At 38.0% G+C, this 23,626-nt stretch overlaps 1 protein-coding gene and 1 long non-coding RNA gene across 5 annotated transcripts in view; both read left to right on the top strand.

The window, feature by feature from the left end:
- The window catches only part of ACAD11 (acyl-CoA dehydrogenase family member 11), a 98,543-nt gene that overhangs the window by 56,492 nt on the left and 18,425 nt on the right, over positions 1–23,626 (top strand). For 3 of the 4 annotated variants that reach the window (XM_081826301.1, XM_081826290.1, XM_081826307.1), the window contains exons 14-17: positions 17,723–17,789; positions 18,627–18,712; positions 21,031–21,102; positions 21,991–22,145. In XM_081826301.1, coding sequence (XP_081682427.1) covers positions 17,723–17,789; positions 18,627–18,712; positions 21,031–21,102; positions 21,991–22,145 — 380 coding nt within the window. The remainder of the gene's footprint in view (positions 1–17,722; positions 17,790–18,626; positions 18,713–21,030; positions 21,103–21,990; positions 22,146–23,626) is intronic. The other variant, XM_081826294.1, reaches the window with a different exon arrangement.
- Positions 10,794–12,790, top strand: LOC145722627 (uncharacterized). The gene is made up of 2 exons (XR_014147023.1): positions 10,794–12,520; positions 12,580–12,790. It is a non-coding gene; the product is annotated as an uncharacterized LOC145722627 (long non-coding RNA).

Below are 23,626 nucleotides of genomic sequence, written 5' to 3'. Positions count from 1 at the left end.
TAACATTCTTTCTTTATCACTGCTTTTTTTTTGGTTTGTTTTTTTGGGGGGGTTTTTTGTCATTTTAATTGCTGTGTGTCTTGGTGTGGACCTCCTTGGGTTGAATTTGTTGGGGGAATCTCTGTGCCTCCTGTGTTTTCCTTTCCAGATTCAGGAAGTTTTCAGTTCTTATTTCTTCAAATACATTTTCTGCCTCCCTTTCTCTCTCTTCTGGGATCCCTATAATGTGAATATTATTATGCTTGATGGAGTCACTGAGTTCTCTAAGTCTATTTTCATGATGCAATATTTGTCTCTCACCTTCTACGCTTGATTGCTTTCCATTACTCTGTCCTCCAGGTCACTGATTCGTTCCTCTGCTTCCTATAGCCTACTATTTATTTCATCTATTGTATTTTTAATTTCATTTATTGAGTTTTTCATCTCTGATATGTTAGCTTTTATCTCTTTGTCAAGGGTCTCACTAATGTCCTCCACCTACCTCTGAAGTCCAGAGTATCTTTACGATTATTACTTTAAATTCTCTATCAGGCCCATTACTTATTTCTGTTTCACTTAGATCTCCTGCTGTGATTTTATCTTATTCTTTCATTTGGGACATATTTTTCTGTCTCCTCATTTTTCTACCTCTCTGTGTCTGTTTTGGTGTTAGGAAAGTTAACTATATCATCTGCTCTTGAAAGTAGTGGCTTTATGAAGAAGAGGTTCTGTAGTGCCCTGCAGTGCAGTGTCTGCTGTTCACCAGAACCTGGCACTTCACCTGTGTGTGTTGCTTGCATCCTGCTCTTGTGTCTGAGTTGCTTTTCCTTTCAGTCCAGACATCTACACTGAATCTCTGACTGTTGTGGGCTGTGCTTGCTCTCTGTGATGTTAGTGAGACCCACGAAGGCTGGTTTTGAGGGGGCATGACTGCAGAAGGGCTTGCGGGCAGGACGGCGGAGTTAGCAATATTTATTCTGAGCTTCTAGTCCTAGGCTGGATCCCCTGAAGTGCAGAGGCATTAACAAAATTTGTGCTGAACCCAGGGCTGAAGCCAGCAGTCTGGGAGTGGGCAAGTGTTCCAGGAGAACTTATGGGTGGGGTGCATTGCTAGCAGGTCAGGCAGATAGCTTTCTGGTTTATTTACTCAGAGGTGATTGAAATCTAGTTGTAAACATGGGACAGTGGTCCTCCTACTCGGCCATCTTCGCAAACCTCCTCTCTTACCTCTTGTTCTTGATCTTATATACGCTGGAGCAGTGTGAAGTGAACAAGTAAACCTCCCCTAAATTCTCAGACAGGCCCACAAAATCCTGCAAGGTCTGCCTCCATCCCTCATTGCCTCTCTGATCTTATTTCCTACTCCTTTACGCTTTGCTTGTTTGGTCTGCCACACCAACTTTCTTGCTGTTTTGGAATGTACCAGTCACATTCCTTCTTAGGGCTTTTGAACTGTCTCTTCTCTCTGTCTGGAATGTGCTTCCTCTTAATATTTGCAGGCTTTACTCCCTCATCTCTCAAGGCTTTGTGCAGTCACCACCACCTCCTCACTGAGGCAATCCCTGATTACTGTATTTAAAATACCCCTCACCTGCCTATATTCCAATCTAGCTTACCCATAGTACTTATCCTCTGTTAATTTACTATATAATTTGTATTATGTTTGCTGTTATCTCGCCCTATATTAGAATATAAGTTTCATCAGAGCAGGGACTTTTATTTGCTTTCTTCAGTGATACATACCAAGTGCCTAGAATAGTGCCTGGCACATAGTCAATATTTTGAATTAATAAATAATCCTACTTTCCCTTCTGATTATCAATTTATTTCACTTTCCCTTGATGCTATACTTCTTTAATGATTCATCTATAACTGCAGCCTCCATAATTAACAATTATGTAATCTCTTCAATCCATCTATATTATATGTAGAAACAATACTGACTTGTGAGCCTTTGGGCAGTGCTATTAATCCTATCTAGAATACTCCTCCCCCTCCACTTTAGCTCCCTAACTCCTATTTAGGATTCAGATTCAGATCTGACCTTAACATTACTTAATTCACGAAGCCTTCCTTAACCTTTTAGATTAGATCAGATGTATGTACTCTTTACTCCTATAGTACAATCTCGCTCTGTTATTAGTACTTAGTAAAATTTTCTATCAGTAAAATTTTCTGTCTTCCATAGCAATCATGTATCCTGCTATATCCTCAACATTTAGCTGTGTGCCTTACTTATGGTACCAGTTTATTGAATAATAATTAAATACATGAATGAATGAATGAATGATTCAATAAGTCAATCAGAGTTTAACTTATCCTCCACAGACAAGTTTAGCAATGGAGCTGGAATTTTTTTTTTAAGATTTTATTTATTTATTTGACAGAGAGAGAGAGGGCAGAAGCAGGCAGAGCAGCAGGCAGAGGGAAAGGGAGAAACAGGCTCCCCACTGAGCAAGGAGCCTGTTGCAGGGCTCAATCCCAGGACCCTGGGATCATGACCTGAGCCAAAGGCAGACACTTAACCGACTGAGCTACCCAGGCACCCCTGGAGCTGGAATTTTAAATCCAGATCTTCAGTCTTAGGCTATTTCCACTTTATCATACGATCTCTTATACATCTTTGTTATTCCATGATATCATCTATTATAGAATCTTGGTAATTTCAAAGGGTATCTAAAAGTATCCTTTTCCTTTGTTTTATACCCCCAACAATCACATGCTTTCTTGTAAATAGGATTCCCTTCTTGTAAATCAGTTATAATGCTATAATCTTTTTTTTTTTTAAGATTTTATTTATTTATTTGAGACAGAGAGAATGAGAGAGAGAGAGCACATGAGATGGGGGTGGGTCAGAGGCAGAAGCAGGCTCCCTGCCGAGCAGGGAGCCCGATGCAGGACTCGATCCAGGGACTCCAGGATCATGACCTGAGCCGAAGGCAGTCGCTTAACCAACTGAGTCACCCAGGCGCCCCTAATGCTATAATCTTTATATCTTTCAAAATCACACATCATTTTTTGCTAATTCACACACATACCCAGCCCTTGGGGCATAAAGGATCTCAGGATCAAGCCGTTTTTGGTGTTATATACCATGTGAAACTAGTTTATTGCCTGGCCTTTTCCTGTATTTTCCTCGTCCCCAGAAAGAACTAGAAGAGATGGTGTTGATAGGGGAGTCTTGACAAGATATGAAAGACAATCTTATAGCTTGGAGATTAGGGAAAAGCATCATTTACCTTAAGCAACTTAAGAAGGTGCTAACTTATTCCTTTCGTGCCCCCCCCCCCCATTTTTGGTACTTGTCTCCTACTTCTCATATCCCTAAGAACGGAGTCTTTATGATTCCAACTGGCTGCTCACCATAAATTGTCTCTCACCCTTACCTGCCTTAACATACCAATGTCCCTCATTCCTGAAGAATCTCTCTCTCCACATCCATTTCTCAGCCTTCCTCTTGTAGTGCCATTTTGCTCAGTGATAGATGTTTGGGAAAGCAATCTAACTAAACTATATAATGTATTATCATTGAAAATATCATTGATATTGAGATATGTATTGAACATTTAGATAATCCCATGATTTCTCTTTAGCATCCATATTACATATTCCTATTGTATGTGAGTTTTTTACTTAGCATTTTCTGTTACTCCAAATTCACTATAAATGTAATTTTTTTTAAGATTTTATTTATTTATTCAAGAGAGGGAGCGAGAGCAAGCATGAGCGGGGAGAAGGGCAGAAGGAGAGGGAGAAGCAGACTATCCGCTGAGCAAGGAGCCCGATGTGGGGCTCAATCCCAGGACCCTGGGATCACGCCCTGAGCCAAAGGCAGCCACTTAACCAACTGAGCCACCCAGGCCCACCTATAAATGTCATTTTTATAGCTAAATAATATTTTGTTGTATAGATCATAATTTGCCTTCCCACTCAGCTATTATAGGACTTGCAGAGTTTTTCTAGTGTTTTGTTATTACAAGTGATGCTATAGAAAGCATCTTTGTAGATAATGTGGGAAACTGTACTTAATTTGAGAAGTGTTGAAGAATGTGATTAATCATGTGTAATTGTCTCTTTCTTACACAAAAGATAGGGTTCTTACCGTTCACAGTATAGACTAATTGTAGAGTTCTTCAAGATAAGTGCATTGAAAGATTCCTTATTCTTTTTGGAAGGGTTCCATTGTATGGACAGAGCCCAGTCTATTTAAATAGTCTCCTATTGATGGATATTGGTTTATGTCCATTTCTTTGCAAATACAAACAATACTACTGCAGTGAATAATACTGTGCATCTCTCTTTTCATTCAGGAACAGCTATATCTATAGGATAAATCACAGAAGTTAGATTGATGGATCAAAGAGTAATTGAATCTGTAATTTTGATGGATATGGCCAAGTTGTACTACCTAAGGATGTTACTTTGTATACCCATCAATAATGGAAGTGTCTATTTCCATGGAACCTTGCCAACAGAATGTGTTGTTTGACTATCGCTTTGCTTTCTAAATGACTTGTAACAGATTCAGTACTCTTCGCATCTTCTTGCTGGCCATGTATGAAATACTTTCCCCCAATTGGTTTTTTTTTTTTTTGCTTTTTAATTTTGTTTTTAATGTACAGTAGTTTTATATAGACAACTCAGTTGATCTCTTTCTATTGATTTCATTTATCATTTTTAAGGTTTAAAAATTTTTTCCCATCCAGACAAATTTCATAAATATTATTTTTTCTTCTAGTTTTTTATGGCTTGATTATTTAAATTTTTAATAATTTTCAACTCTGATATTTGGAATTGATTTTGATCCAACTATATTCTGTAACAATGACAGCAGCAGTCCAGCATTTAACATTTATTGCATAATTACTATGTATAGCCTTTCTAGAGGTAGAGTAAGTGAATTTCGAAGGGTTTTTCCCCCCATTAAAAATAATACATATTCCAAGACTAAACATTAGATTGGGGCTTTTTCTTTCTTTCTTTTTTTTTTAAAGATTTTATTTATTCCTTTGACAGAGAGAGCACAAGCAAGGGGAACAAGAGCAGAGGGAGAGGGAGAAGCAGGCTTCCCAGGAGCCCGATGTGGAGCTCGATCCCAGGACCCTGGGACCATGACCTGAGCCAAAGGCAGACGCTTAACCGACTGAGCCACCCAGGCTCCCCGATTGGGGTTTTTTCTTAAGTGTAGGATTGTATGATAAACACTTTTTTAACAGATATTTATTTATTTATTTAGATTTTATTTATTTATTTGTTAGGGAGAGAGAATGAAAGCACAAGCAGGGAGAGCTGCAGGCAGAGGGAGAAGCAGGCTCCCTGCTGAGCAAGGAGCCCGATGTAGGACTCGATCCCAGGACCCTAGGATCATGACCTGAGCTGAAGGCAGACGCTTAACTGAGCCATCCAGGCGTCCCTGATATACATTTTTTTTAATAGATGGAAATTTCATTGTAAAATGGCACTTAACTCATAATGGTTTTTTTATTCCAATTTGAATTGAAGCTAAGTGTTAGTATTAAAACTAAGACCAAGTGAAATTTATGTATTTCACCTCAAATTCAATGTAGAAGAAATAGCCTTGAGACCTTGTGGATGGCTAACTGTGCTTCATGTTATATACTGTTTACATCACTTTATTGTTATCACACCCATACCCAATGGTCATGGTTTTTTTCCACCTGCCGTTCTTCCTTGTGTTAGAGAATGATTTTGTTTGATAACCATATGGTTTGTAAGAGCCTAAAAAATTAAAACTTCCCAGCAAATATCAGAGGATATTTTCAGCCTGACTTAATCCTGGCACTTGAACAGCCTTGAAATACCAGAGTCTGAATTAAAAACAAAATTATTTCATAGTGCCATCTGTTTTCATTCATAGAGGCCTGTGACACAAAGGATATATTTAAATGTTTCCTAGCCTATTCAGATTTCCTCTAATATATTTCATTTACAACATTTGGTATCTTGTTCATTAACTAAAATAATAAAAAAAGAGGGTCACCTGGGTGGCTCAGTTGGTTAAGTGTCCAACTCTTGATCTCAGCTCAGGTCTTGATCTCAGGGTCCTGAGTTCAAGTCCATATTGGGCTCCCTGCTGGGCATAGAGCCTACTTAAAAAAAAAAACAAAAAAACACAATAATATAAAAGAGCAAAAGCTCTATTTAGAAGAAGGAAGTGTTTCAGCTGCTGCACCTTCCAAGTTCTGCTTGTAGCTAAGTTGAGATCATATATTTGTGAGGGATTTTTCCCATTTTCTAAAACATCAAGGTTAAATCAAAGTATCTTAAAATTTACAACCTATGCACTCACCCTTATTTCCTCTACTTAATGACCACAAAAGGAGAGCCAGTTTAGAAGTTTTAGGTTTTAGAATCTGAATTGTTCTCCATATTAGATTGAATGAGGCAGAATCAAAGAATTATTTGCCTTGTTTCTTGAGTTTCTTCAAAATTTACCTGATATCTAAAATCTGTTAAGCAGTTACTTTAATGCCATGGCAACAATTTTTCATGATAGAGCAAGACGAGAAGTGCTATTGGGAAATACTAGAGAAAAATATATTCTGGGTATTGGAAAAAGAGGGCTTTCAGCTAGGTTTAGGGAATTATTTAGAAAAGATTTTGCTTTTGAAGGATTTAGCTTCTGGTCATCTGAGTTTAAAATCCACAAAACCTTAAAAGATTTATCAAAAATGTCCTTGATTAACAGGATAGAAAATAGAGAAAGAAAAGATCTCTAGCAAAAATGAAATCCAAATTGTGCCATTGTGTCCTAATCTGATTTTTGAAGTACTCCCACCACAGAAACAATGTGGATTATGTAAAGCAAGTGACCTGACCCTTTCACCCTGTGGGCCTCAAGGCTTCCTACAACTAAAACTTCAAAAACTCTAACTAGAAAAATACTCACTTGAAAATTTAAAAGGGAGCCTCTCTGGAAAATTTTTTTTCTCTGATTTCTAAGAATCAAAGCACAATTGCATATTATTGCACAGCCAGGACCAATCAAGGGTAAAAAAAAAAAAAAAAAAATTCCCCCGCCCAGCATTTTCAGATAAGAAATTTCAGTTAAGATCCATAATTCAATGTAGATAATCTGTTATCTGAATTATCCTAATGTTCTTCAGGTTGATCCTCAGATTAGTGGAATTCATTTTTTTACCTATTAGCACCTGTAAAAGTCAGGACACACTCTTATAAAACAGTGATACATAATTTGGAAATTCAAACACAATTCAATAATCAAGGATAGTCAAGTGAATTCACCTTGATGGTATAATCAGACTTTTTTAAACTTAATTTTGAAATATGTGAATGATGGGATCTTTTCTCATTAAAATTTGGCAAGTGTGGCAGCTAAAACATCCTTCTTCTAGAGAGTCCTGTCAGAACTGATTGAAAAGTAGATTCCATTAAATTTGAAAGAACCCAAATTGTTTTAAAACAATTATATTTTAATCTTAAATACATTTTTACTTTACATGTATAATTCACAATATAGGATAGAGGGGATTAGAATTTTAAACTCTTGGTTTTATTGGTTTTAAAGTTTTAGAGCTAAGATTTCTAATTCTGCTTCTTATATGATCATGTTTTGAGGTGATTATTGCATTTCTAAAACATTAGCTGACGCTAATGATAGGTATGTGAATATATAAGAAACTGTCATACTGGATGTGCAAAAACCTGGTTTTGGCAAAGTTTAAAGGCCGGAACTCTAAGGGAGTTCCATTTCTTTTTCTTTTTTTTTTTTTTTTTTAAAGATTTTATTTATTTATTTGAGAGAGAGAGAGAAACAGCATGAGAGGGGAGCGGGTCAGAGGGAGAAGCAGGCTCCCCGCTGAGCTGGGAGCCTGATGTGGGACTCGATCCCAGGACTCTGGGATAATGACCTGAGCCGAAGGCAGTCACTTAACCAACTGAGCCACCCAGGCGCCCGGGAGTTCCATTTCTTGTGTGGTGGGGTTAGCACCTAAGATCGACCTCATAGATAACAACTAAAAAGCTACAAAAAACAACTACCTGAAGACACTGGGGAGTGACCCAAAGCAGGCTGATTTTGTAGCAGAGTCAAAATTTGGACGATGAGACAGGCAGAAGGGCAGTTTTTCAGTTTTAGGCTTTGGCTTGGGGACACAGTGTGGTTTGAGAAAGCTGAAGCTTCTCTAGAAAACTCGGGTCTTTGTGTTCTGAGGAACTAGAAGACAGTGCCTGAAACAGCCATCACTGCTGAAAAATGAGATTGTAGGGTGGGTATTCCAGAAAAGCAGAGAGCCAGAAAAGGAGAGCTCCAGACTTCACCTGTAAACTTTGCCCAAGTCTCTGCTGACTCCTGAATCAAAATCATGCAGTCAACTCAAAGCACCTGCAGCTAAATAAAAAGAACTAAACTAAAATTTGATCTCTCACCCCACCTAAACTGAGACAGACTCTGCAGTTTGACTCTACCTAAGTTAAGAGCCTAATAAGACAAAAACATCAACATGCTTGGAAGGGATATAACAGAATCCAGAGTCTTCAAAACAAAAGAATCACAGTGTCCAGAATACAATTTAAAATTACTTATCAAATGAAGAGCCAGGAAAACATGACCCATTTCTAGGGGAAAGCCCACTCCCAAATGACTCAGATGTTGAAATTGTCAAAGACTTAAGGCAGCCATTATAAATTTGCTCAATGAGGTTAAGAAAAAATAAAAAGAAAATACCAGAAGAGATATATAATGAGGAACCAATTGGAAACATCAGAATTGAAAAGTAAAATATCTGGAAAAAAAAAATTGCTGAATGGGGTTAATAATATAATGGAGGTGACAGAGGAAAAATTTAATGAACTTGAAGATAGACCAGTAGAAATTAACCAATTTGAAGAATATATGGAAAGAAATTAACAGAGTCTTAGGAAGCTGTGGGACAATATCAAAAGGTATAAAATATGTGTAGTTGGATTTCCAGAAGAAGAGAGAAGGAGAGAGAAGAACATACAGATAATGGAATATTATTCAGCGCTAAAAACAAATGAGCTACCAAGCCATAAAAAGACACGGAGTAACCTTAAATGCATATTATTAAGTGAAAAGGCTATGGTTTCAATTATATGACATTCTTGAAAAGGCAAAACTATGGAGACAGAAGATCAATGGTTGCCAGGGGTTAGGAGTGTGGAGGGATGAATAAGTGGAGCACAGAGGATTTGGGCGGAAGGAAAATACTCTATGATATAATAACGATGGCTACATGTCATTATACATTTGTCCAAACCCATAGAATATACAACATTAGGAGTGAACTATAATATACACCATGAACTTGGGTTGATAATGATGTGTTAAAATAGGTTTGTCAGTTATAACAAATGTAGCATCCTCATGGGGGAGGTTGATATGGGGGTTACACGTGGGGGCCATATGTGGAAAATCTCTGTACCTTCCCCTCAATTTTCTGTGAACCTAAAACTGTTCTAAAAGTCTCTCTTTTTCTCTGTGTCCATTCATGTGTGTGTGTGTGTGTGTGTATAAATTCCAGAAACTCCAAAATGCCATTTAGTATTGGTTGATATAAAATAAGTATGTTTAACCTGAATTCACAGCCTTTGTTGTCTAATGTCAATACACACTGGAGACTTTTTTTTTTTTTAAGATTTTATTTATTTATTCGACAGAGAGAGAGAGAGACAGTGAGAACAGGAACACAAGCAGGGGGAGCGGGAGAAGGAGAATCAGGCTTCCCGCGGAGCAGGGAGCCCAATGCGGGGCTCGATCTCAGGACCCTGAGATCATGACCTGAGCGGAAGGCAGACGCTTAACGCCTGAGCCACCCAGGTGCCCCGACACTGGAGACTTTTCCCAAAGTATTGTAAAGTGTTCTGTTTGAACATTACATTTCTCTTATATTTCTGAAAATGCTTGTATTTTTCTTCTTGTTAAAAACAGATTCATTCCTTTTCAATATCACAACTTTATATTTTATTTGAAATAATTGGATTTAGTAATATGATTGTATTTCAAAAGCCCAGTGGGTAAAGAAAGTAGTTTTGCTCTTTATTTCATACAAAATACAGACAATAAATCATATATTTGGGGAAAAAAATAAGAGACAGTTTTGCCTAACATATTTGTTATCTGATTAGTGTGGCATCTAATGGCCAATTTAAGGGTTTTTTTTTTAATTTTTCCTGTTCCAGCGGTGCCTGGGTGGCTCAGTTGGTTAAGTGTCTGCCTTCAGCTCAGGTCATGATCCCAGGGTCCCGGGATCGAGTCCCAAGTTGGTCTCCCAGCTCAGCGGGGAGCCTGCTTCTCCCTCTGCCTCTTCCCTCTGCTTGTGCTCTCTCTCTCTTGGTCTCAAATAAATGAATAAAATTTTTCCTGTTCCAGTTCGTTAAAAGACTTCTCCCTTCCTTTCTAGCCATAGATGAAATCATCTACAGACATAGCTTTGGAGATGTTGCGGATTCAGTTCCAGATTACTGCATTAAAACATAACTGTAGTAATGCAAGTCAAATGAATCTTTTGGTTTCCCAGTGCATATATGTTTACACTATACAGCAGTCTGCTAAGTGTGTAATAGCATTATGTTTTTAAAAAAAGTACATGCTTAGGGCTCCTGGGTGGCTCAGTCATTAAGCATCTGCCTTCGGCTCAGGTCATGATCCCAGGGTCCTGGGATCCAGCCCCGCATCGGGCTACCTGCTCGGCAGGAAGCCTGCTTCTCCCTTTCCCACTCCCACTGCTTGTGTTCCCTCTTTCACTATCTCTGTCTGTCAAATAAATAAAATCTTTAAATAAATAAATAAATAATTTTTTAAAGTACATGCTTAAAAAATACTTTATTGCAAAAAAGGACTAACCATTATCTGAGCTTTCAGCAAGTGGCAATCTTTTTGCTGGGAGAGTCTTGCCTCGATGTTGATGGCTGCTGACTGATTAGGGTGGTGGTTGCTCAAGGTTGGGGTGACTAGGGCAATTTCTTATAATGAGACAACAATGAAGTTTGCTGTCTCAATTGATGCATCCTTTCATGAATGATTTGTCTGTAGCATGATAGTAGAACTTCTTTCAAAATTGGAGTCAGTGCTCTCAAACCTGCTGCTGCTTTATCATCTAAGTTTATGTAATACTCTCAGTCCTTTGTTGTCATTTGAACAATGTTCACAGCATCTGCACCAGAAGATTCCATCTCAAGAGACCACTTTCTTTGCTCATCCATAAGAAGGAACTCCTCATCCTTTGTTTTATCATGAGATTGCAGCAGTTCAGTCCCATTTTCAGGCTCCACTTCTAGTTCTCCTGCTATTTCCACCACATCAGCACTTACTTCCCCCACTGAGTAAGTCATCCATGAGTGCTGGAATCAACTTCTTCCAAACTCCTGTTAATGGTGATATTTTGACTTCTTCCCATGAATCCTAAATGTTCTTAATGGCATCTAGAATGGTGAATCCTTTCCTGAAGGTTTTTAGTTACTTTGCCCAGATCCATCAGAGAAATCACTAGCTATGGCAGCTAAAGCCTTACAAAAATGTATTTCTTAAATAGTAAAACTGGAAAGTTAAAATTATTCCTTGATCCATGGGCTGTAGAATGGGCATTGTGTTAGCAGGCATGAAAACAGCCTGAATCTCATTGTACATCTTTTTCACAGCTCTTGGATGACCAGGTGCATTGTCAATAAGCAATAATATTTTGAAAGAAATCTTTATCTGAGCAGGAAGTCTCAACAGTGGGCTTAAAATATTCAGTAAACCATGTTGCAAACAGATGTGCTGTCATCCAGGCATCATTGTTCCATTTATAGAGCACAGGCACATTAGCTTTAACATAATTCTTAAGGGCCTTAGGATTTTCCAAATGGTAAATGATCATTGGCTTCATAGTCACTAGCTGCACTAGCTCCTAACAAGAGTCTCCCTGTCCTTGAAGCTTGAAAGCCAAGCATTGATTTCTCTCCAGCTATGAAAGTCCTAGATGGCATCTTCTTCTAGCATACAGCTGTTTTGCCTACATTGAAAATCTGTTACTTAGTGCAGCCACCTTCATTTGTTATCTTAGCTCGATCTTCTGCATCACTTGCTGCAGCTTCTACATCAGCACTTGCTGCTTCACCTTGCACTTTGATGTTATGGAGATGGCTTCTTCCCTTGAACCTCTGCTGGCTTCAAACTTTTCTTCTGCAGCTTCCTCATCTCTCTCAGCCTTCATAGAATTGAAGAGAATTAGGGCTTAGCTCTGTATTTTACTTCGGCTTAAGGGAATGTTGTGGCTGGTTTGATCTTCTATCCAGACCATTCAAACCTTCTCTGTTTCAGTGATAAGGCTGTTTTGCTTCCTTATCATTTGTGTTCACTGTAGTAGCACTTTTAATTTCCTTCAAGAACTTCTTTGCATTTACAGTTTGGCTAACTGATGCAAGAAGCCTAGCATTTGGCCTAACTCAGCTTTCAACATGCCTTCTTCACTAAACTTAATCATTTCTAAAAGCATTTGATATAAGGTGATAGACATGCCACTCTTCTTTCACTTGGACACTTAGAGGCCATTGTAGGGTTATTAAATTGGCCTAATTTCTATAGTTGTGTCTCTGGGAATAGAGGGGCTTGAGGAGAGGGAGAGGGAGAGAGATGGGGGAACATTTGATTGATGGAGCAGCCAGAATGTACACAGCATTTATCAATTAAGTTTGCAGTTTTGTATGGACACAGTTCTTGGTGCCTGAAAACAATTACAACAGTAACATCAAAGATCACAGACTACCATAACAAATATAATAATAACGAACAAGTTTGAAATATTGCAAGAATTACCAAAATGTGACACAGAGACATGAGGTAAGCATATGCTGTTGGAAAAAATGGTGCTGATAGACTTGCTTGATGCAGGGTTGCCACTAACCTTCAATCTGTAAAAAACAAAAACAAAAACAAAACAAAACAAAAAAACCCTGTGTATCTGCAAACTGCAATAAAGCCAAGCAAAGGGGGAATGCCAGAGTATGTATGTATGATTGTATGTTCTGATCTGTCTTTGGCATGGAGAAAGCAGTGTTGTGAGTCAAGCTCTAAATCTGTTTAAGATGTTTATTCCACTACCAGCCTAGAGATGAACAGAATCACCCATTTTAGGCACACTGCCTTCCATCCCCTACCCTCCCTTTCCCAGATGAAATCTATTTTTAGTATTTTTATCAATTTGAGTACTTTATAAGGCAGAGCATGTATATATGATTTCTGAGATTATGTATTATCACATAGAAAGAAGTGGGGAAATGCCCCACCTTATGCTTGGCAATGGCTCCTCCACAGCTGGCCGATTTAATAACGTTAAGATTAAAAGGAGATAAGGAAAGAGGAAAAAAACATTCTGTTGTTTACTCAGCAGGTCTCTTAGTCTCCTTCTGAGAGCTACAGATTTGTTACAGGATGGTAGGGTAGTTCTTAAAAATGTTTTTAAAAGTAGTAGTCTTGGGGCACATGGTGGCTCAGTCAGTTAAGAGTCTGACTCTTGGTTTCAGCTCAGGTCATGGTCTCAGGGTTGTGAGATCAAGCCCCACATTGGGCCTCCAAACTCAGCGTGGAGATTGCTTGAGATTCTCTTCCTCTCCTTTCCCTTCTGCTCCTCCCCCACTTGCATGCACTCTCTCTTTCTCAAATAAATAAAATCTTAAAAAAAAAAGTAGTAGTAGTAATTATTCAATTAGAAATGGTAACAAATTAGAAGATATCTAAGAGCATGCTGTTTCCCATCCCTCCACACCCCAGTGTCATACCCTAGAGAAAACTCTAACGTTAATTTTCTATTTTTAGTTCTCTGGTTTCTGCTCTAATTTTAGACAAAATGCTTTTTTTCTCTCTCCCAATTTATTCGTCTGTTCATCCATTGACCCCCCCAATTTGAATAATGTTTTCACTCATTTGTACTATAACTCTCTGCCCTTTCCTAATTAGATATTATTTTAAATTTTCGATTGATGACTTTTTAGACTGAAATCATCCTAAATCTGTCCTCTACATCCTCATTTGACAGGATCTCTTCAAGATCCATTTTATGGGCGCCTGGGTGGCTCAGTTGGTTAAGCGACTGCCTTCAGCTCAGGTCATGATCCTGGAGTCCCTAGATCGAGTCCCGCATCGGGCTCCCTGCTCAGCAGGGAGCCTGCTTCTCCCTCTGACCCTCCCCCCTCTCATGTGCTCTCTGTCTCTCTCATTCTGTCTCAAATAAATAAATAAAATCTTTAAAAAAAAAAAGATCCATTTTATAACATAAGAATACAAGTACTCTTACCCGTTCTCTACCTTTTATCCTCCCTTCCATATCATACCTTATGTCAGCAACAGCTTCTACTTTTACATTGTCAGTATTACTAACATTTACGTTCTGTTTTGCAAAATCATAATTGACCACAGGATGACTCAAAACATTGAAAACCAACACAAAGCACTTGCTTTATAGGACTGTGTAAATATTGTTCAGTGGTGGTCTAAATAGTATGTTAGATTTCAAGAAGAGTGTTTCTAGCATCAAAGTCAATTAGAATAGCTTTTCTTATGCTGTATGTATTACTTAAATTCATGCCATATTTTAGTTGGTTTTATATTTGGATCATGGTTCCCTTGTATATTTAAAAATTATTTTCCTGGAGTTTCTAATTGTCATTTTTCTTTCATTGCATGATTTACTTCTATCATATTACATCTCCTCCCCCTTAAATATATACACATGTGCCTTTAAGTTTTACCTGTAATCATACTGAATTTTCCCTTTTCTGGAAACCTTTCTCTTAGAGTCTTTATTCTTCCTATTCCAGTCTGGACTGATTATCTTTTAGGCATACGTCAGTACAATTATCCTGGGATTTCCATATATTTTCTTCCCTGGGATCGACCATCTTTTGGACCCTATGCCTTCCTTTTTTAATTTACTTTCTTATTTTGCTTGAGTACATTCCTAACTTTTTAAGAAAAAATGCGTAAGTAAATAAAATTATCTGAAATCTTGTGTGTCTGAATAGGTAGGTATTTATTTTGCCATCACAGAGATTGATACTATGGATGGGTATAGAATTCTAGATTGAACTCTTCATTTAGCATCCCTTGTTGCTGATGAGAAATCTGATGCAAGTCTAATCCTCATTCCTTTAGAGATGGCTTGTTTTTTTTTTCTTTTTGAAACCCTTTAAGATTTTCTCTTTATTGTTGATGTTTTGAAATGTCACAAGCATGTATCTAGAGATAGATTCTTCTTGTCAGTCAATGGCCCTTTTAATCTAAAGACTTTTTTTTTTTTTCAGTTTTAGAGAACTTTCAAGTTTCTTTAATAAATTCTTCCCTTTATTTTTCTCTCCTTTTTTGGACTATTTTCTCTTTTCTTTAATGCTGCAGGTTCTCTTCACATACAACAGATCCTTGGTTTTCTGGGCATACTTAAAGAGAAAAGCTAGGGCAGATGGTGCAGTTTTTCACAGAGCTCTTTTCCAGCCATGTTTCTCTCCTAGGTGGGAATTATATAAAGAAACTTTTGGTGGAGGAGGACTGGGACTCAGTTTAGAGTCACTGATGGGAAGCTAGTTTTCAAGCTACAGGCTCCAAGTCTCAGAATAATTTTATTCAGTTTTTTTGTAACATGCTACATACTTCTCTTTTTCAGGCTATGTGTCACATACCTGCCTATGGGAGGGCCACCTGGTACATCTGCCCACCTATAAATCTTGAATTAATTCACCTTTGGTAGCCTTGCTTCTCAGTCATACCTTCTGACTCTGGGACCAGAACCCTCTTCCTTTGCAGTTTTTTACATCATTTTCAAGACTCTGACTTCTCTGCCCATTTCACTGATCAGCTTGTCTCATCTGCTTCCTAGATATTTATTAAAATCTTTCATCTGTTGGTGACCACCAACATCCCCAATCCTATGCCTCACCTTCTCTGCTTCCTTTTCTGTTATGGCTGTGCCTTCGTTATACTTTTATATATTTATTTCAGTGGAATCTCAGGAGTAATGGAGGACAAACAAATTTCTGCACTCTTGAATCTCTCCAAGTTGGTTTTAGAAAATCTACCAAGGGGCGCCTGGGTTGTTCAGTCGGTTGAGCATCCGACTCTTGATTTCGACTCAGGTCATGATCTCAGGGTCGTAGGATTGAGCCCTGAGTCGGGCTCCTCGCTCAGTGCAATGCCTGCTTGGGATTTTTTCTCTCCCTCTTCCTCTGCCTCTCCCCCTGCTCATGTGCATGCTCTCTAAATAAATAAATAGATTAAATAAATAAATAAGCAAGCTACCAATTTGGTTTCCATTCTGAGCTCTAGCAAATTCTAGATTGGTTTCTACTGTATGGTTTTCTGCTTATTTAGTATCTCCTCAGATAGACCAAAAATACAAGAGTACAGTTATGACTGTACATTCTGTTTCATTTATTTCTTCTATAGAGCCAGAGATTCAACTGTAAGGAATTTTAAAATTTCAAATGTGAGTCCTGGGGTTTAAAGTATAAACCCCTTCTCTCTAACTTTACTCTTGACTTTTATCCTTCTGTTTCTTTATCTCTGTTTGCCTTGGTCTCTATTTCTTGCCTAATCAAAACATTCACAACCTTTTATTACAGTATATTGTTATAATTGTTCTATTTTATTAGTTGTTAATTCTTACTATGTCTAAGTTATAAATTAAACTTTATCATAGGTGTGTATGTATAGGTAAAAGCAGTATATATAGGGGTTGACCCAGTCACAGTCTAAGGCATCTATTTGGGGTTCTTGGAACATATCTCTTGTGGATAAGGGGGCACTGCTGTATTTGACATAATTCCCAATAGTTCTCATTGAATGTTCATATGATTTCAGATCTCTTGAAACCATTTTTTTATAAGAAGTTAGAAAAAAGAATCTGATAATTTGTTTAAAGGCTTTGTACGGATGTGTTTAACTTAGTCTGACCCTGTGGTGTGTGGCCTTGTAATTAGAAAGCCAGTTAAATGGTAGTTTCCCTGAGGGACCAGATGCTTAGACTTAACAGGTGAGAAAGAAATGTAGTTTTTGTAAGAAGGCCCCTTTAGGGAATTGCCATAGAGCTCTGAACTGTAATAAAATAAAAGTTTGCATTAAAATGGAAAGAACTTTATATTTCAAATTCCCGACCTTTAATAAAAAAATGAGAACCGAGGCTTACTGACGGTGGAATCAGAGCCTTATATATGTGGACAACTCCAAGTAAATAATCCTCAGCTGCTCCTTAGTATGTCTTGACCAAATGGTATAGTCAGTATAGGTACTGAGATCCTCAGACCAACTCACCTTCACCCAGCTCCATGGTGGGGGAAATGAGGTCTTTCTCAGCCACTGGCTGGGTAGTTAATACCATATAAGTTGTAATACTTTGTTGTTCATATGTCAGAAAATAGGAGATCTAAACCGGAGGAAATATGCTAGAAGAATTTCACAGCCTTTCTAACATGCTGAAATGAGTATGAATGGGAGACCCGTCACTTTATCTAAGGGTTGCAGCTGTTTTGTGTCTTTGACTTCTGGTTATATTTGTGCAGCAGCTCTCATTGATGGAGTCTACTCTTGGCTTTGCCTGGTCATTTTTCTTCAGTGATGTACAGTTTTGCACATAAGCATTTTTCTAATGAATCAAGGGTTTTCTTCCTATTTTTTTGCAAGATAAACTTGGAAGGATTAGAACTTTTAGGGTGAAATGTCAGACTAAAAATTTCGTTTTATGATGTATTCTGCTCATTTTCCCCCTGGTTTTAGGAGCTGGAAATCCAAAGTGCACAATTGCAATTGTTTTGGGAAGAACTAAAAATGCCTCTGCAACCAGGTAATAAAATAATTGTGATTGAGAAATCTATTTGGGAATAAGAATTGCTCTTTCTTTCTACCCACGTAATTTACTTACAATGCACCATTTGGTCGGGGTGCCTGGGTGGCTCAGTCAGTTAAGTGTCCAACTGTTGGTTTCCACTCAGGTCATGATCTCAGGGTTGTGAGACTGAGCCCTGTGTCGGGCTCTGCACTGGGCATGGAGCCTGCTTAAGATTCTCTCTCTCCCTCTGCCTCTCCCACCCCTCTGTCTCTTCTTCCCTGTCTAAAAAGATTTTTTTTTTTTTAATGCACCATTTGGACTTACAAGTCATAATAATATAAAATGTGAGATTAATGTCACATTTGTGTTTCACAGTTATTTCACTATAAGATTATATTTAGGAAACATTTTAGGAAGTGTTGCTGTATGTTCTTCACTGTGGAATTTCCTATATTAAAAAGTGTTGCTGAATCCTCAAAGCTATTTGGATCAGATTATAAAACATATAAAAATTTTCAGGACTGTCTATAAGTAATTAAGTGATTAGATATATAGATCAAAGGCCATATAGTCTTGCAACATTTGATATTGTGTATCAGCTCCCAGTTTCCATTGCTGAGCAATGAGAAGCCTCAGTCAAATAACTTTATTTCAAATCATTGTTACTGTCCAGATCACAGCCTGCATCCAACTCTGCTTGATGTATGTCTTTTACACAATTCCCATTCCAGACATCATTGCTTACATGATTACATACTAACAACAAAAAAATGACAATTGCAACTCTACCTAGCATCTGTTTTATTTTTCCACTTAGCACACTTTTCCTAACATCTGTTTTTCTTTAACCAGATACAAACAACACAGCATGGTTCTTGTTCCTATCAACACACCTGGAGTAGAAATAATAAGACCTTTGTCAGTTTTTGGCTACATGGGTAAGTACTCAACCAACACGAGCGTGCATTAGCAAGCAGGATGACTGGAATATGCAGTAAGGCTGAAGGGAACAGATAACGTTATAATGTAGAAGATGTGTTCTTAGAAATCCTTTGGTGCTGACAACTGTCTTAGTATAAATGCCAGTGGAACTCAGAGCAAATAAAGAGAAGTGATGCAGCACTGGACCTCATTTTGTTTACTTTTGGGAAAGGGTAGATTGTATTCAAGGAACAGTGACTAAGACTGCTGCGTCTGTCATCCAGGAGAATGGATTAATGAAATAGACTTAGAAAAATAGTAATCCACAATAAAATTCACTTTTCTTTTTTTTTTTTGTAAGAGAGAGAGAATGGGGGTAGGGGACAGAGGGGGAGAAAGAGAATCTTAAATAGGCTCCACGCCCAGGGCGTAGCCCAACGAGGGGCTTGATCTCACGACCCTAAGATCATGACCCAAGCCAAAATCAAGAGATGGACGCTTAACCGACTGAGCCACCCAGGCACCCCAATAAAATTCATTTTTGTCTTTAAGTTTAGCTTTCTTAACCAATCAAACTACAAAAGCTATTACTAAGAAATGAGTTTTGACTGATTTGAATGCAAAACTTTTCCTTCCTTCTGTCCTTTGGGTGGCATTTCTTTTTTTTTTTTTTTTAAAGATTTTATTTATTTATTTGAGAGAGAGGATGAGAGGAGAGAGAGAGCACATGAGAGGGGGGAGGGTCAGAGGGAGAAGCAGACTCCCCGCTGAGCAGGGATCCCGATACGGGACTCGATCCCGGGACTCCAGGATCATGACCTGAGCCGAAGGCAGTCGCTTAACCAACTGAGCCACCCAGGCGCCCCTTGGGTGGAATTTCTAAAAAGCAAGGATACTTTTGTTTCCTGCCACCCACCTCAGGCTCTTGTTCATTGTTCCCGTGCTGCTCAGGTCATTCACTCAGCAAGTATTTATTGAGGGCTGACCACTGTTCTAGGTGCTTAGAATACATTAGTGAACACAATAGGCTAGGATCTCTGCCCTCACCAAGCTTACATGCTAGGGGAAGGAGACAGTAGCAATAACTATTATAGCAAGTATATTATATATTATTATTATAATTATTATATTAATAATTATATTAATTATTATAGTATCAGTATATTATAGCAAGTCAGCGGGTAAATGCTTTGGAAAAGTTTATTGAACCTGATCCACGTGATCTTCTGTAGTGACTCTGGCTTTCTCTTTATTGTTGAATATGGCTAATAAAAATGTTCAAGTAGCAGATGTAAGACTTGGAGTTTTTATAGAACATTTGACATCACCTTCCATAGGATGCAGCTATAGAATACACCCACAGATTAAGTGTAGTTTGCAGGATGGTGAGGAACAAGCTCACTAGAGCAAATTGTGCAGTGGGATTTGTTAGGTTGCAGAGCAATGGCCTGAAGACCCCCAAAATGGATTTATAATTTAAGTTGCCTGGAAATCACCTCCATTGCAGAAACTGTGTTTGAATTTTCTGTGAGACAAATTCACCAGCATCCTCTCCAACTCCCATGCCCAAGGCCAAAAGAAACAGTTGTGGAGAAGGTTGATTATTAATGTCTATTCTGACAGGAAAAGGGTGTGGAGTTAGCATGAGATTATCTCTAGAACTTGATGGGGAGTGGGTGGGGAGCACGAGGAGGGGTAGGCGGTGTGATGTAAAGACAAAAGTGTTCCCAGTCTCCATGAAATGCCAGCATTTCCAAGAGATAAACACGTAGTGAACAAGCCTGGACTGGGAGCAAACATCCCTCAAGGTCCAGTCTCTGCTTTGTCTTGAATGCTCAGCCTGCTCTGTCCCTTCCAGGAGGCTCTTTGCATCTTCAGGCATTGATTTACACAATGATAAAATAAGAAACTTGAATTACATTACTCACTTGCAATTTTTGAACTGTTGGAACCTTTTTTTCCCCCAAGCAAAATTTTCTATGGAAGCCCATATATTAAAAATCTCAAAGAAGAAGCAATAATAAAATAATAATAAGATAATCTGATTGGATCTGTGAAGTCACCTTCCATTTTAGTAACTCTACAACTTCAGAAAATGAATTTGAAACTCTAGATCAAATGATTTCTAAAATCTCTTCTAAGTGGAACCATTGAAGAGTTTTCTGGGCTATGGGATCCTAGGGGTTCAGAACTCAGGGTTTGCCTAGGAATATCCAACATATGAGGCTTTTAAGTCCTACTTCCGAGTAATTTCTTTGAGTAATTATTAATTATATATGAGTATTTTTTTGATCAACTCATTTTGCTCTTTAAAATTATATTTTCTATTTTATAGATAATTTCCATGGAGGACATTTTGAGATCCATTTTAATCAAGTACGAGTTCCTGTCACCAATTTAATACTAGGTGAGATAAGTTAGAAAAATGATTCTCCAGTACTGTGTACTAAAATATTTTCAGGTCTAAATCTGGAAAAGATAGGAAATGTATCTTGATTTAGATATTTTTCCCTCTTACCCCATTTGTAAGGGAACATTTTTTCATGGTGGGTTTTCTTACATGGAATAATATTTTATTTAAGTGTTTGATGTGGTTTTATATATGACATCAATTGAATACACAACTAAATACAAAAAACGTACAGGAGCAACATACTTTTTCCTAAAACGTGACTTTAGGCCTCTACTTGTTTTAAGAAAGCCTCAATATACTTTCTGAATTCAAGTTTTATATATAAACACATTAGAAGCTTAAATAACTTGGCATACTGAATGCCTGGAATGACTTCATCCTTTTGCTTATTGGAATCCTACCCAACCTTCAGAGAACATCTCGAGTGGCACTTCTTTCAGAAAGGTTTTGTGTTCTTCACCGCATCCACTCAACAAGCCCCTGCTGCCTGCCAGTCCCTCAGGATACAATCTGTCTCTCCTTTGCCTTTCTTTGTTCTCCTCCATATCCCTTATCTCTAGCATCCTTGTCCCCACTTCTGGATTCTGAACTCCTAGTGTAGGGACTATGTCTTATCTACCTTTGTAACCACTGCAGCACTTATAAAATATATGCACAGTTGGTACTCAAGAAACAGTTCTTAAATTGGATTAAAATGTTTAACAATGATGGTTTAAAAAACATAGAAATCAGAAGTTCCATAAATAATGAACGTTATTATAGAGCTTTTTTCCTACCGGAATGCCATTCTCATTGAGGGGGCAGCTCATCATTTTTCAAGATCTGTGTAAATAACAAAGTGTGGGCTGTGGCCACTTTCATGTTCTCCTTTCTTTCTTACAGGTGAAGGTAGGGGATTTGAAATTGCCCAAGGCCGCCTTGGACCCGGCAGAATTCATCACTGTATGAGAACAGTAGGAGTGGCAGAACGCGCTTTGCAGATAATGTGTGAACGGGCAACACAAAGGGTGGCCTTTAAGAAGAAACTGTTTTCACACGTAAGGATGATTACTTATTTGAATTTATTATAGCCTGATGTACTCACTGACCTTGAAACAAAACAGCATTACTTGATCATAGGGAGTTCTCCTCTACATAAATAAGATGCTTTTTTTCCACAAAGTATATTTGTCTGTACTTAAATGTAGTTTGATGAGAGATCTTTAACTTTGTAAGGTTAATTCCTAATGTGCTTCAACACAGCACAAAGAGTATGGACAATTCCTTCAACTTTCTCAGACTCGTGTTCTCTAGAGAACCCAGTACATTAGCACTCTGTGGATATGAGAGGGCTGGCATAAGGAAGAGGGATTTGCCTTGTTCTTTGGCTTTCTGAAGGGAATTAGTAATACATGAGGAACTATAGGAAAATAACCTAAAACTCAGTGAAAGGAGAGAGATCTAAAAATGGAATGGACTGCTTCTGTAGGAAGCGAGTTCCCTGTTACTGGAGAAATGCAGGTAGAAATGGGACCAATATTTGGTGGGATGTTCATGATTTTTTGAATTCCCATCTATAAATTAAGTACTACGGAGTCTGTTGTTTACAAAGCACAATAAACAATATAGATACATGTGGGCAATATAACCAAAATTAGAGAATATTTATCAAGAGGGAAAAGAAGTTGTAATTCTGACTTCCTTGGAAAACTTTGTAAGTGGGATATTCAAATCATCTCCCAAAAGCCCTTCTAACTTTTAAAAAGGCAAGAAAAATTGTTTTTAAATACTCAGTACTTAGGATTGCTAACATTTTAGTGTTAGGTCAAACTTGGGGTGATAAAATTGTATTTGTGTTTGCTGGACATGGATATTTTAGTACATTGGTCCCCTTGTAAGTAACTTTGTGAGCATCTTTTAAAATTTCACAGTATATTTTTTACCTTAAATTCCTATAGGCTGTGTTTGCTTTTTGTGAAATATTATTCAGCGTATCTGTGATTTAGTTGTAACATTGTTCTTACAGAAAAATAAAGCCTGTTTTATGGCGCACACCTAGGAATAATTTGTGGGCAACCCCTTTAGTATATGGCGAGGGCAAGGAGTTCAGCTGTTGGATGGACACTGTGGGAAGGAAGTAAGAAGGTGTGAACTTCTGGGACCATGGATACAACTCCATGCTACTCTGAGTAGGAGCTAAAGAGTTGCTCGTGGCATTAGTTTCCCTTCCTACACTTTTCTCTTTTCAAGATTGCCACCAAACCCTGGAGCAAGATGCAGCGAGGACACGGAGAGGTTGATACACAGACATCTTGAACACATAAAAGCACTCTCCTTAAGTTTCATGACAGATATTTTTTTTTTTTTGAGTTTGAAATGTATGGTATGCTCTTGTTTTGTCATTTTTTTTTTTTTTATGTTATGTTAGTCACCATACAATACATCATTGGTTTTTGATGTGGTGATCCACGATCCATTGTTTTCGTATAACACCCAGTGCTCCATGCAGTATGTGCCCTCCTTAATACCCATCACCGGG

Source organism: Leptonychotes weddellii, chromosome 1 (assembly GCF_054177405.1).
Source record: "Leptonychotes weddellii isolate Sample4059 chromosome 1, ASM5417740v2, whole genome shotgun sequence".
In the NCBI taxonomy this organism is placed as follows: domain Eukaryota; kingdom Metazoa; phylum Chordata; class Mammalia; order Carnivora; family Phocidae; genus Leptonychotes; species Leptonychotes weddellii.
Note: the sequence above shows the minus strand (reverse complement) of the source record. Positions and strands in the feature narration are given on the sequence as shown.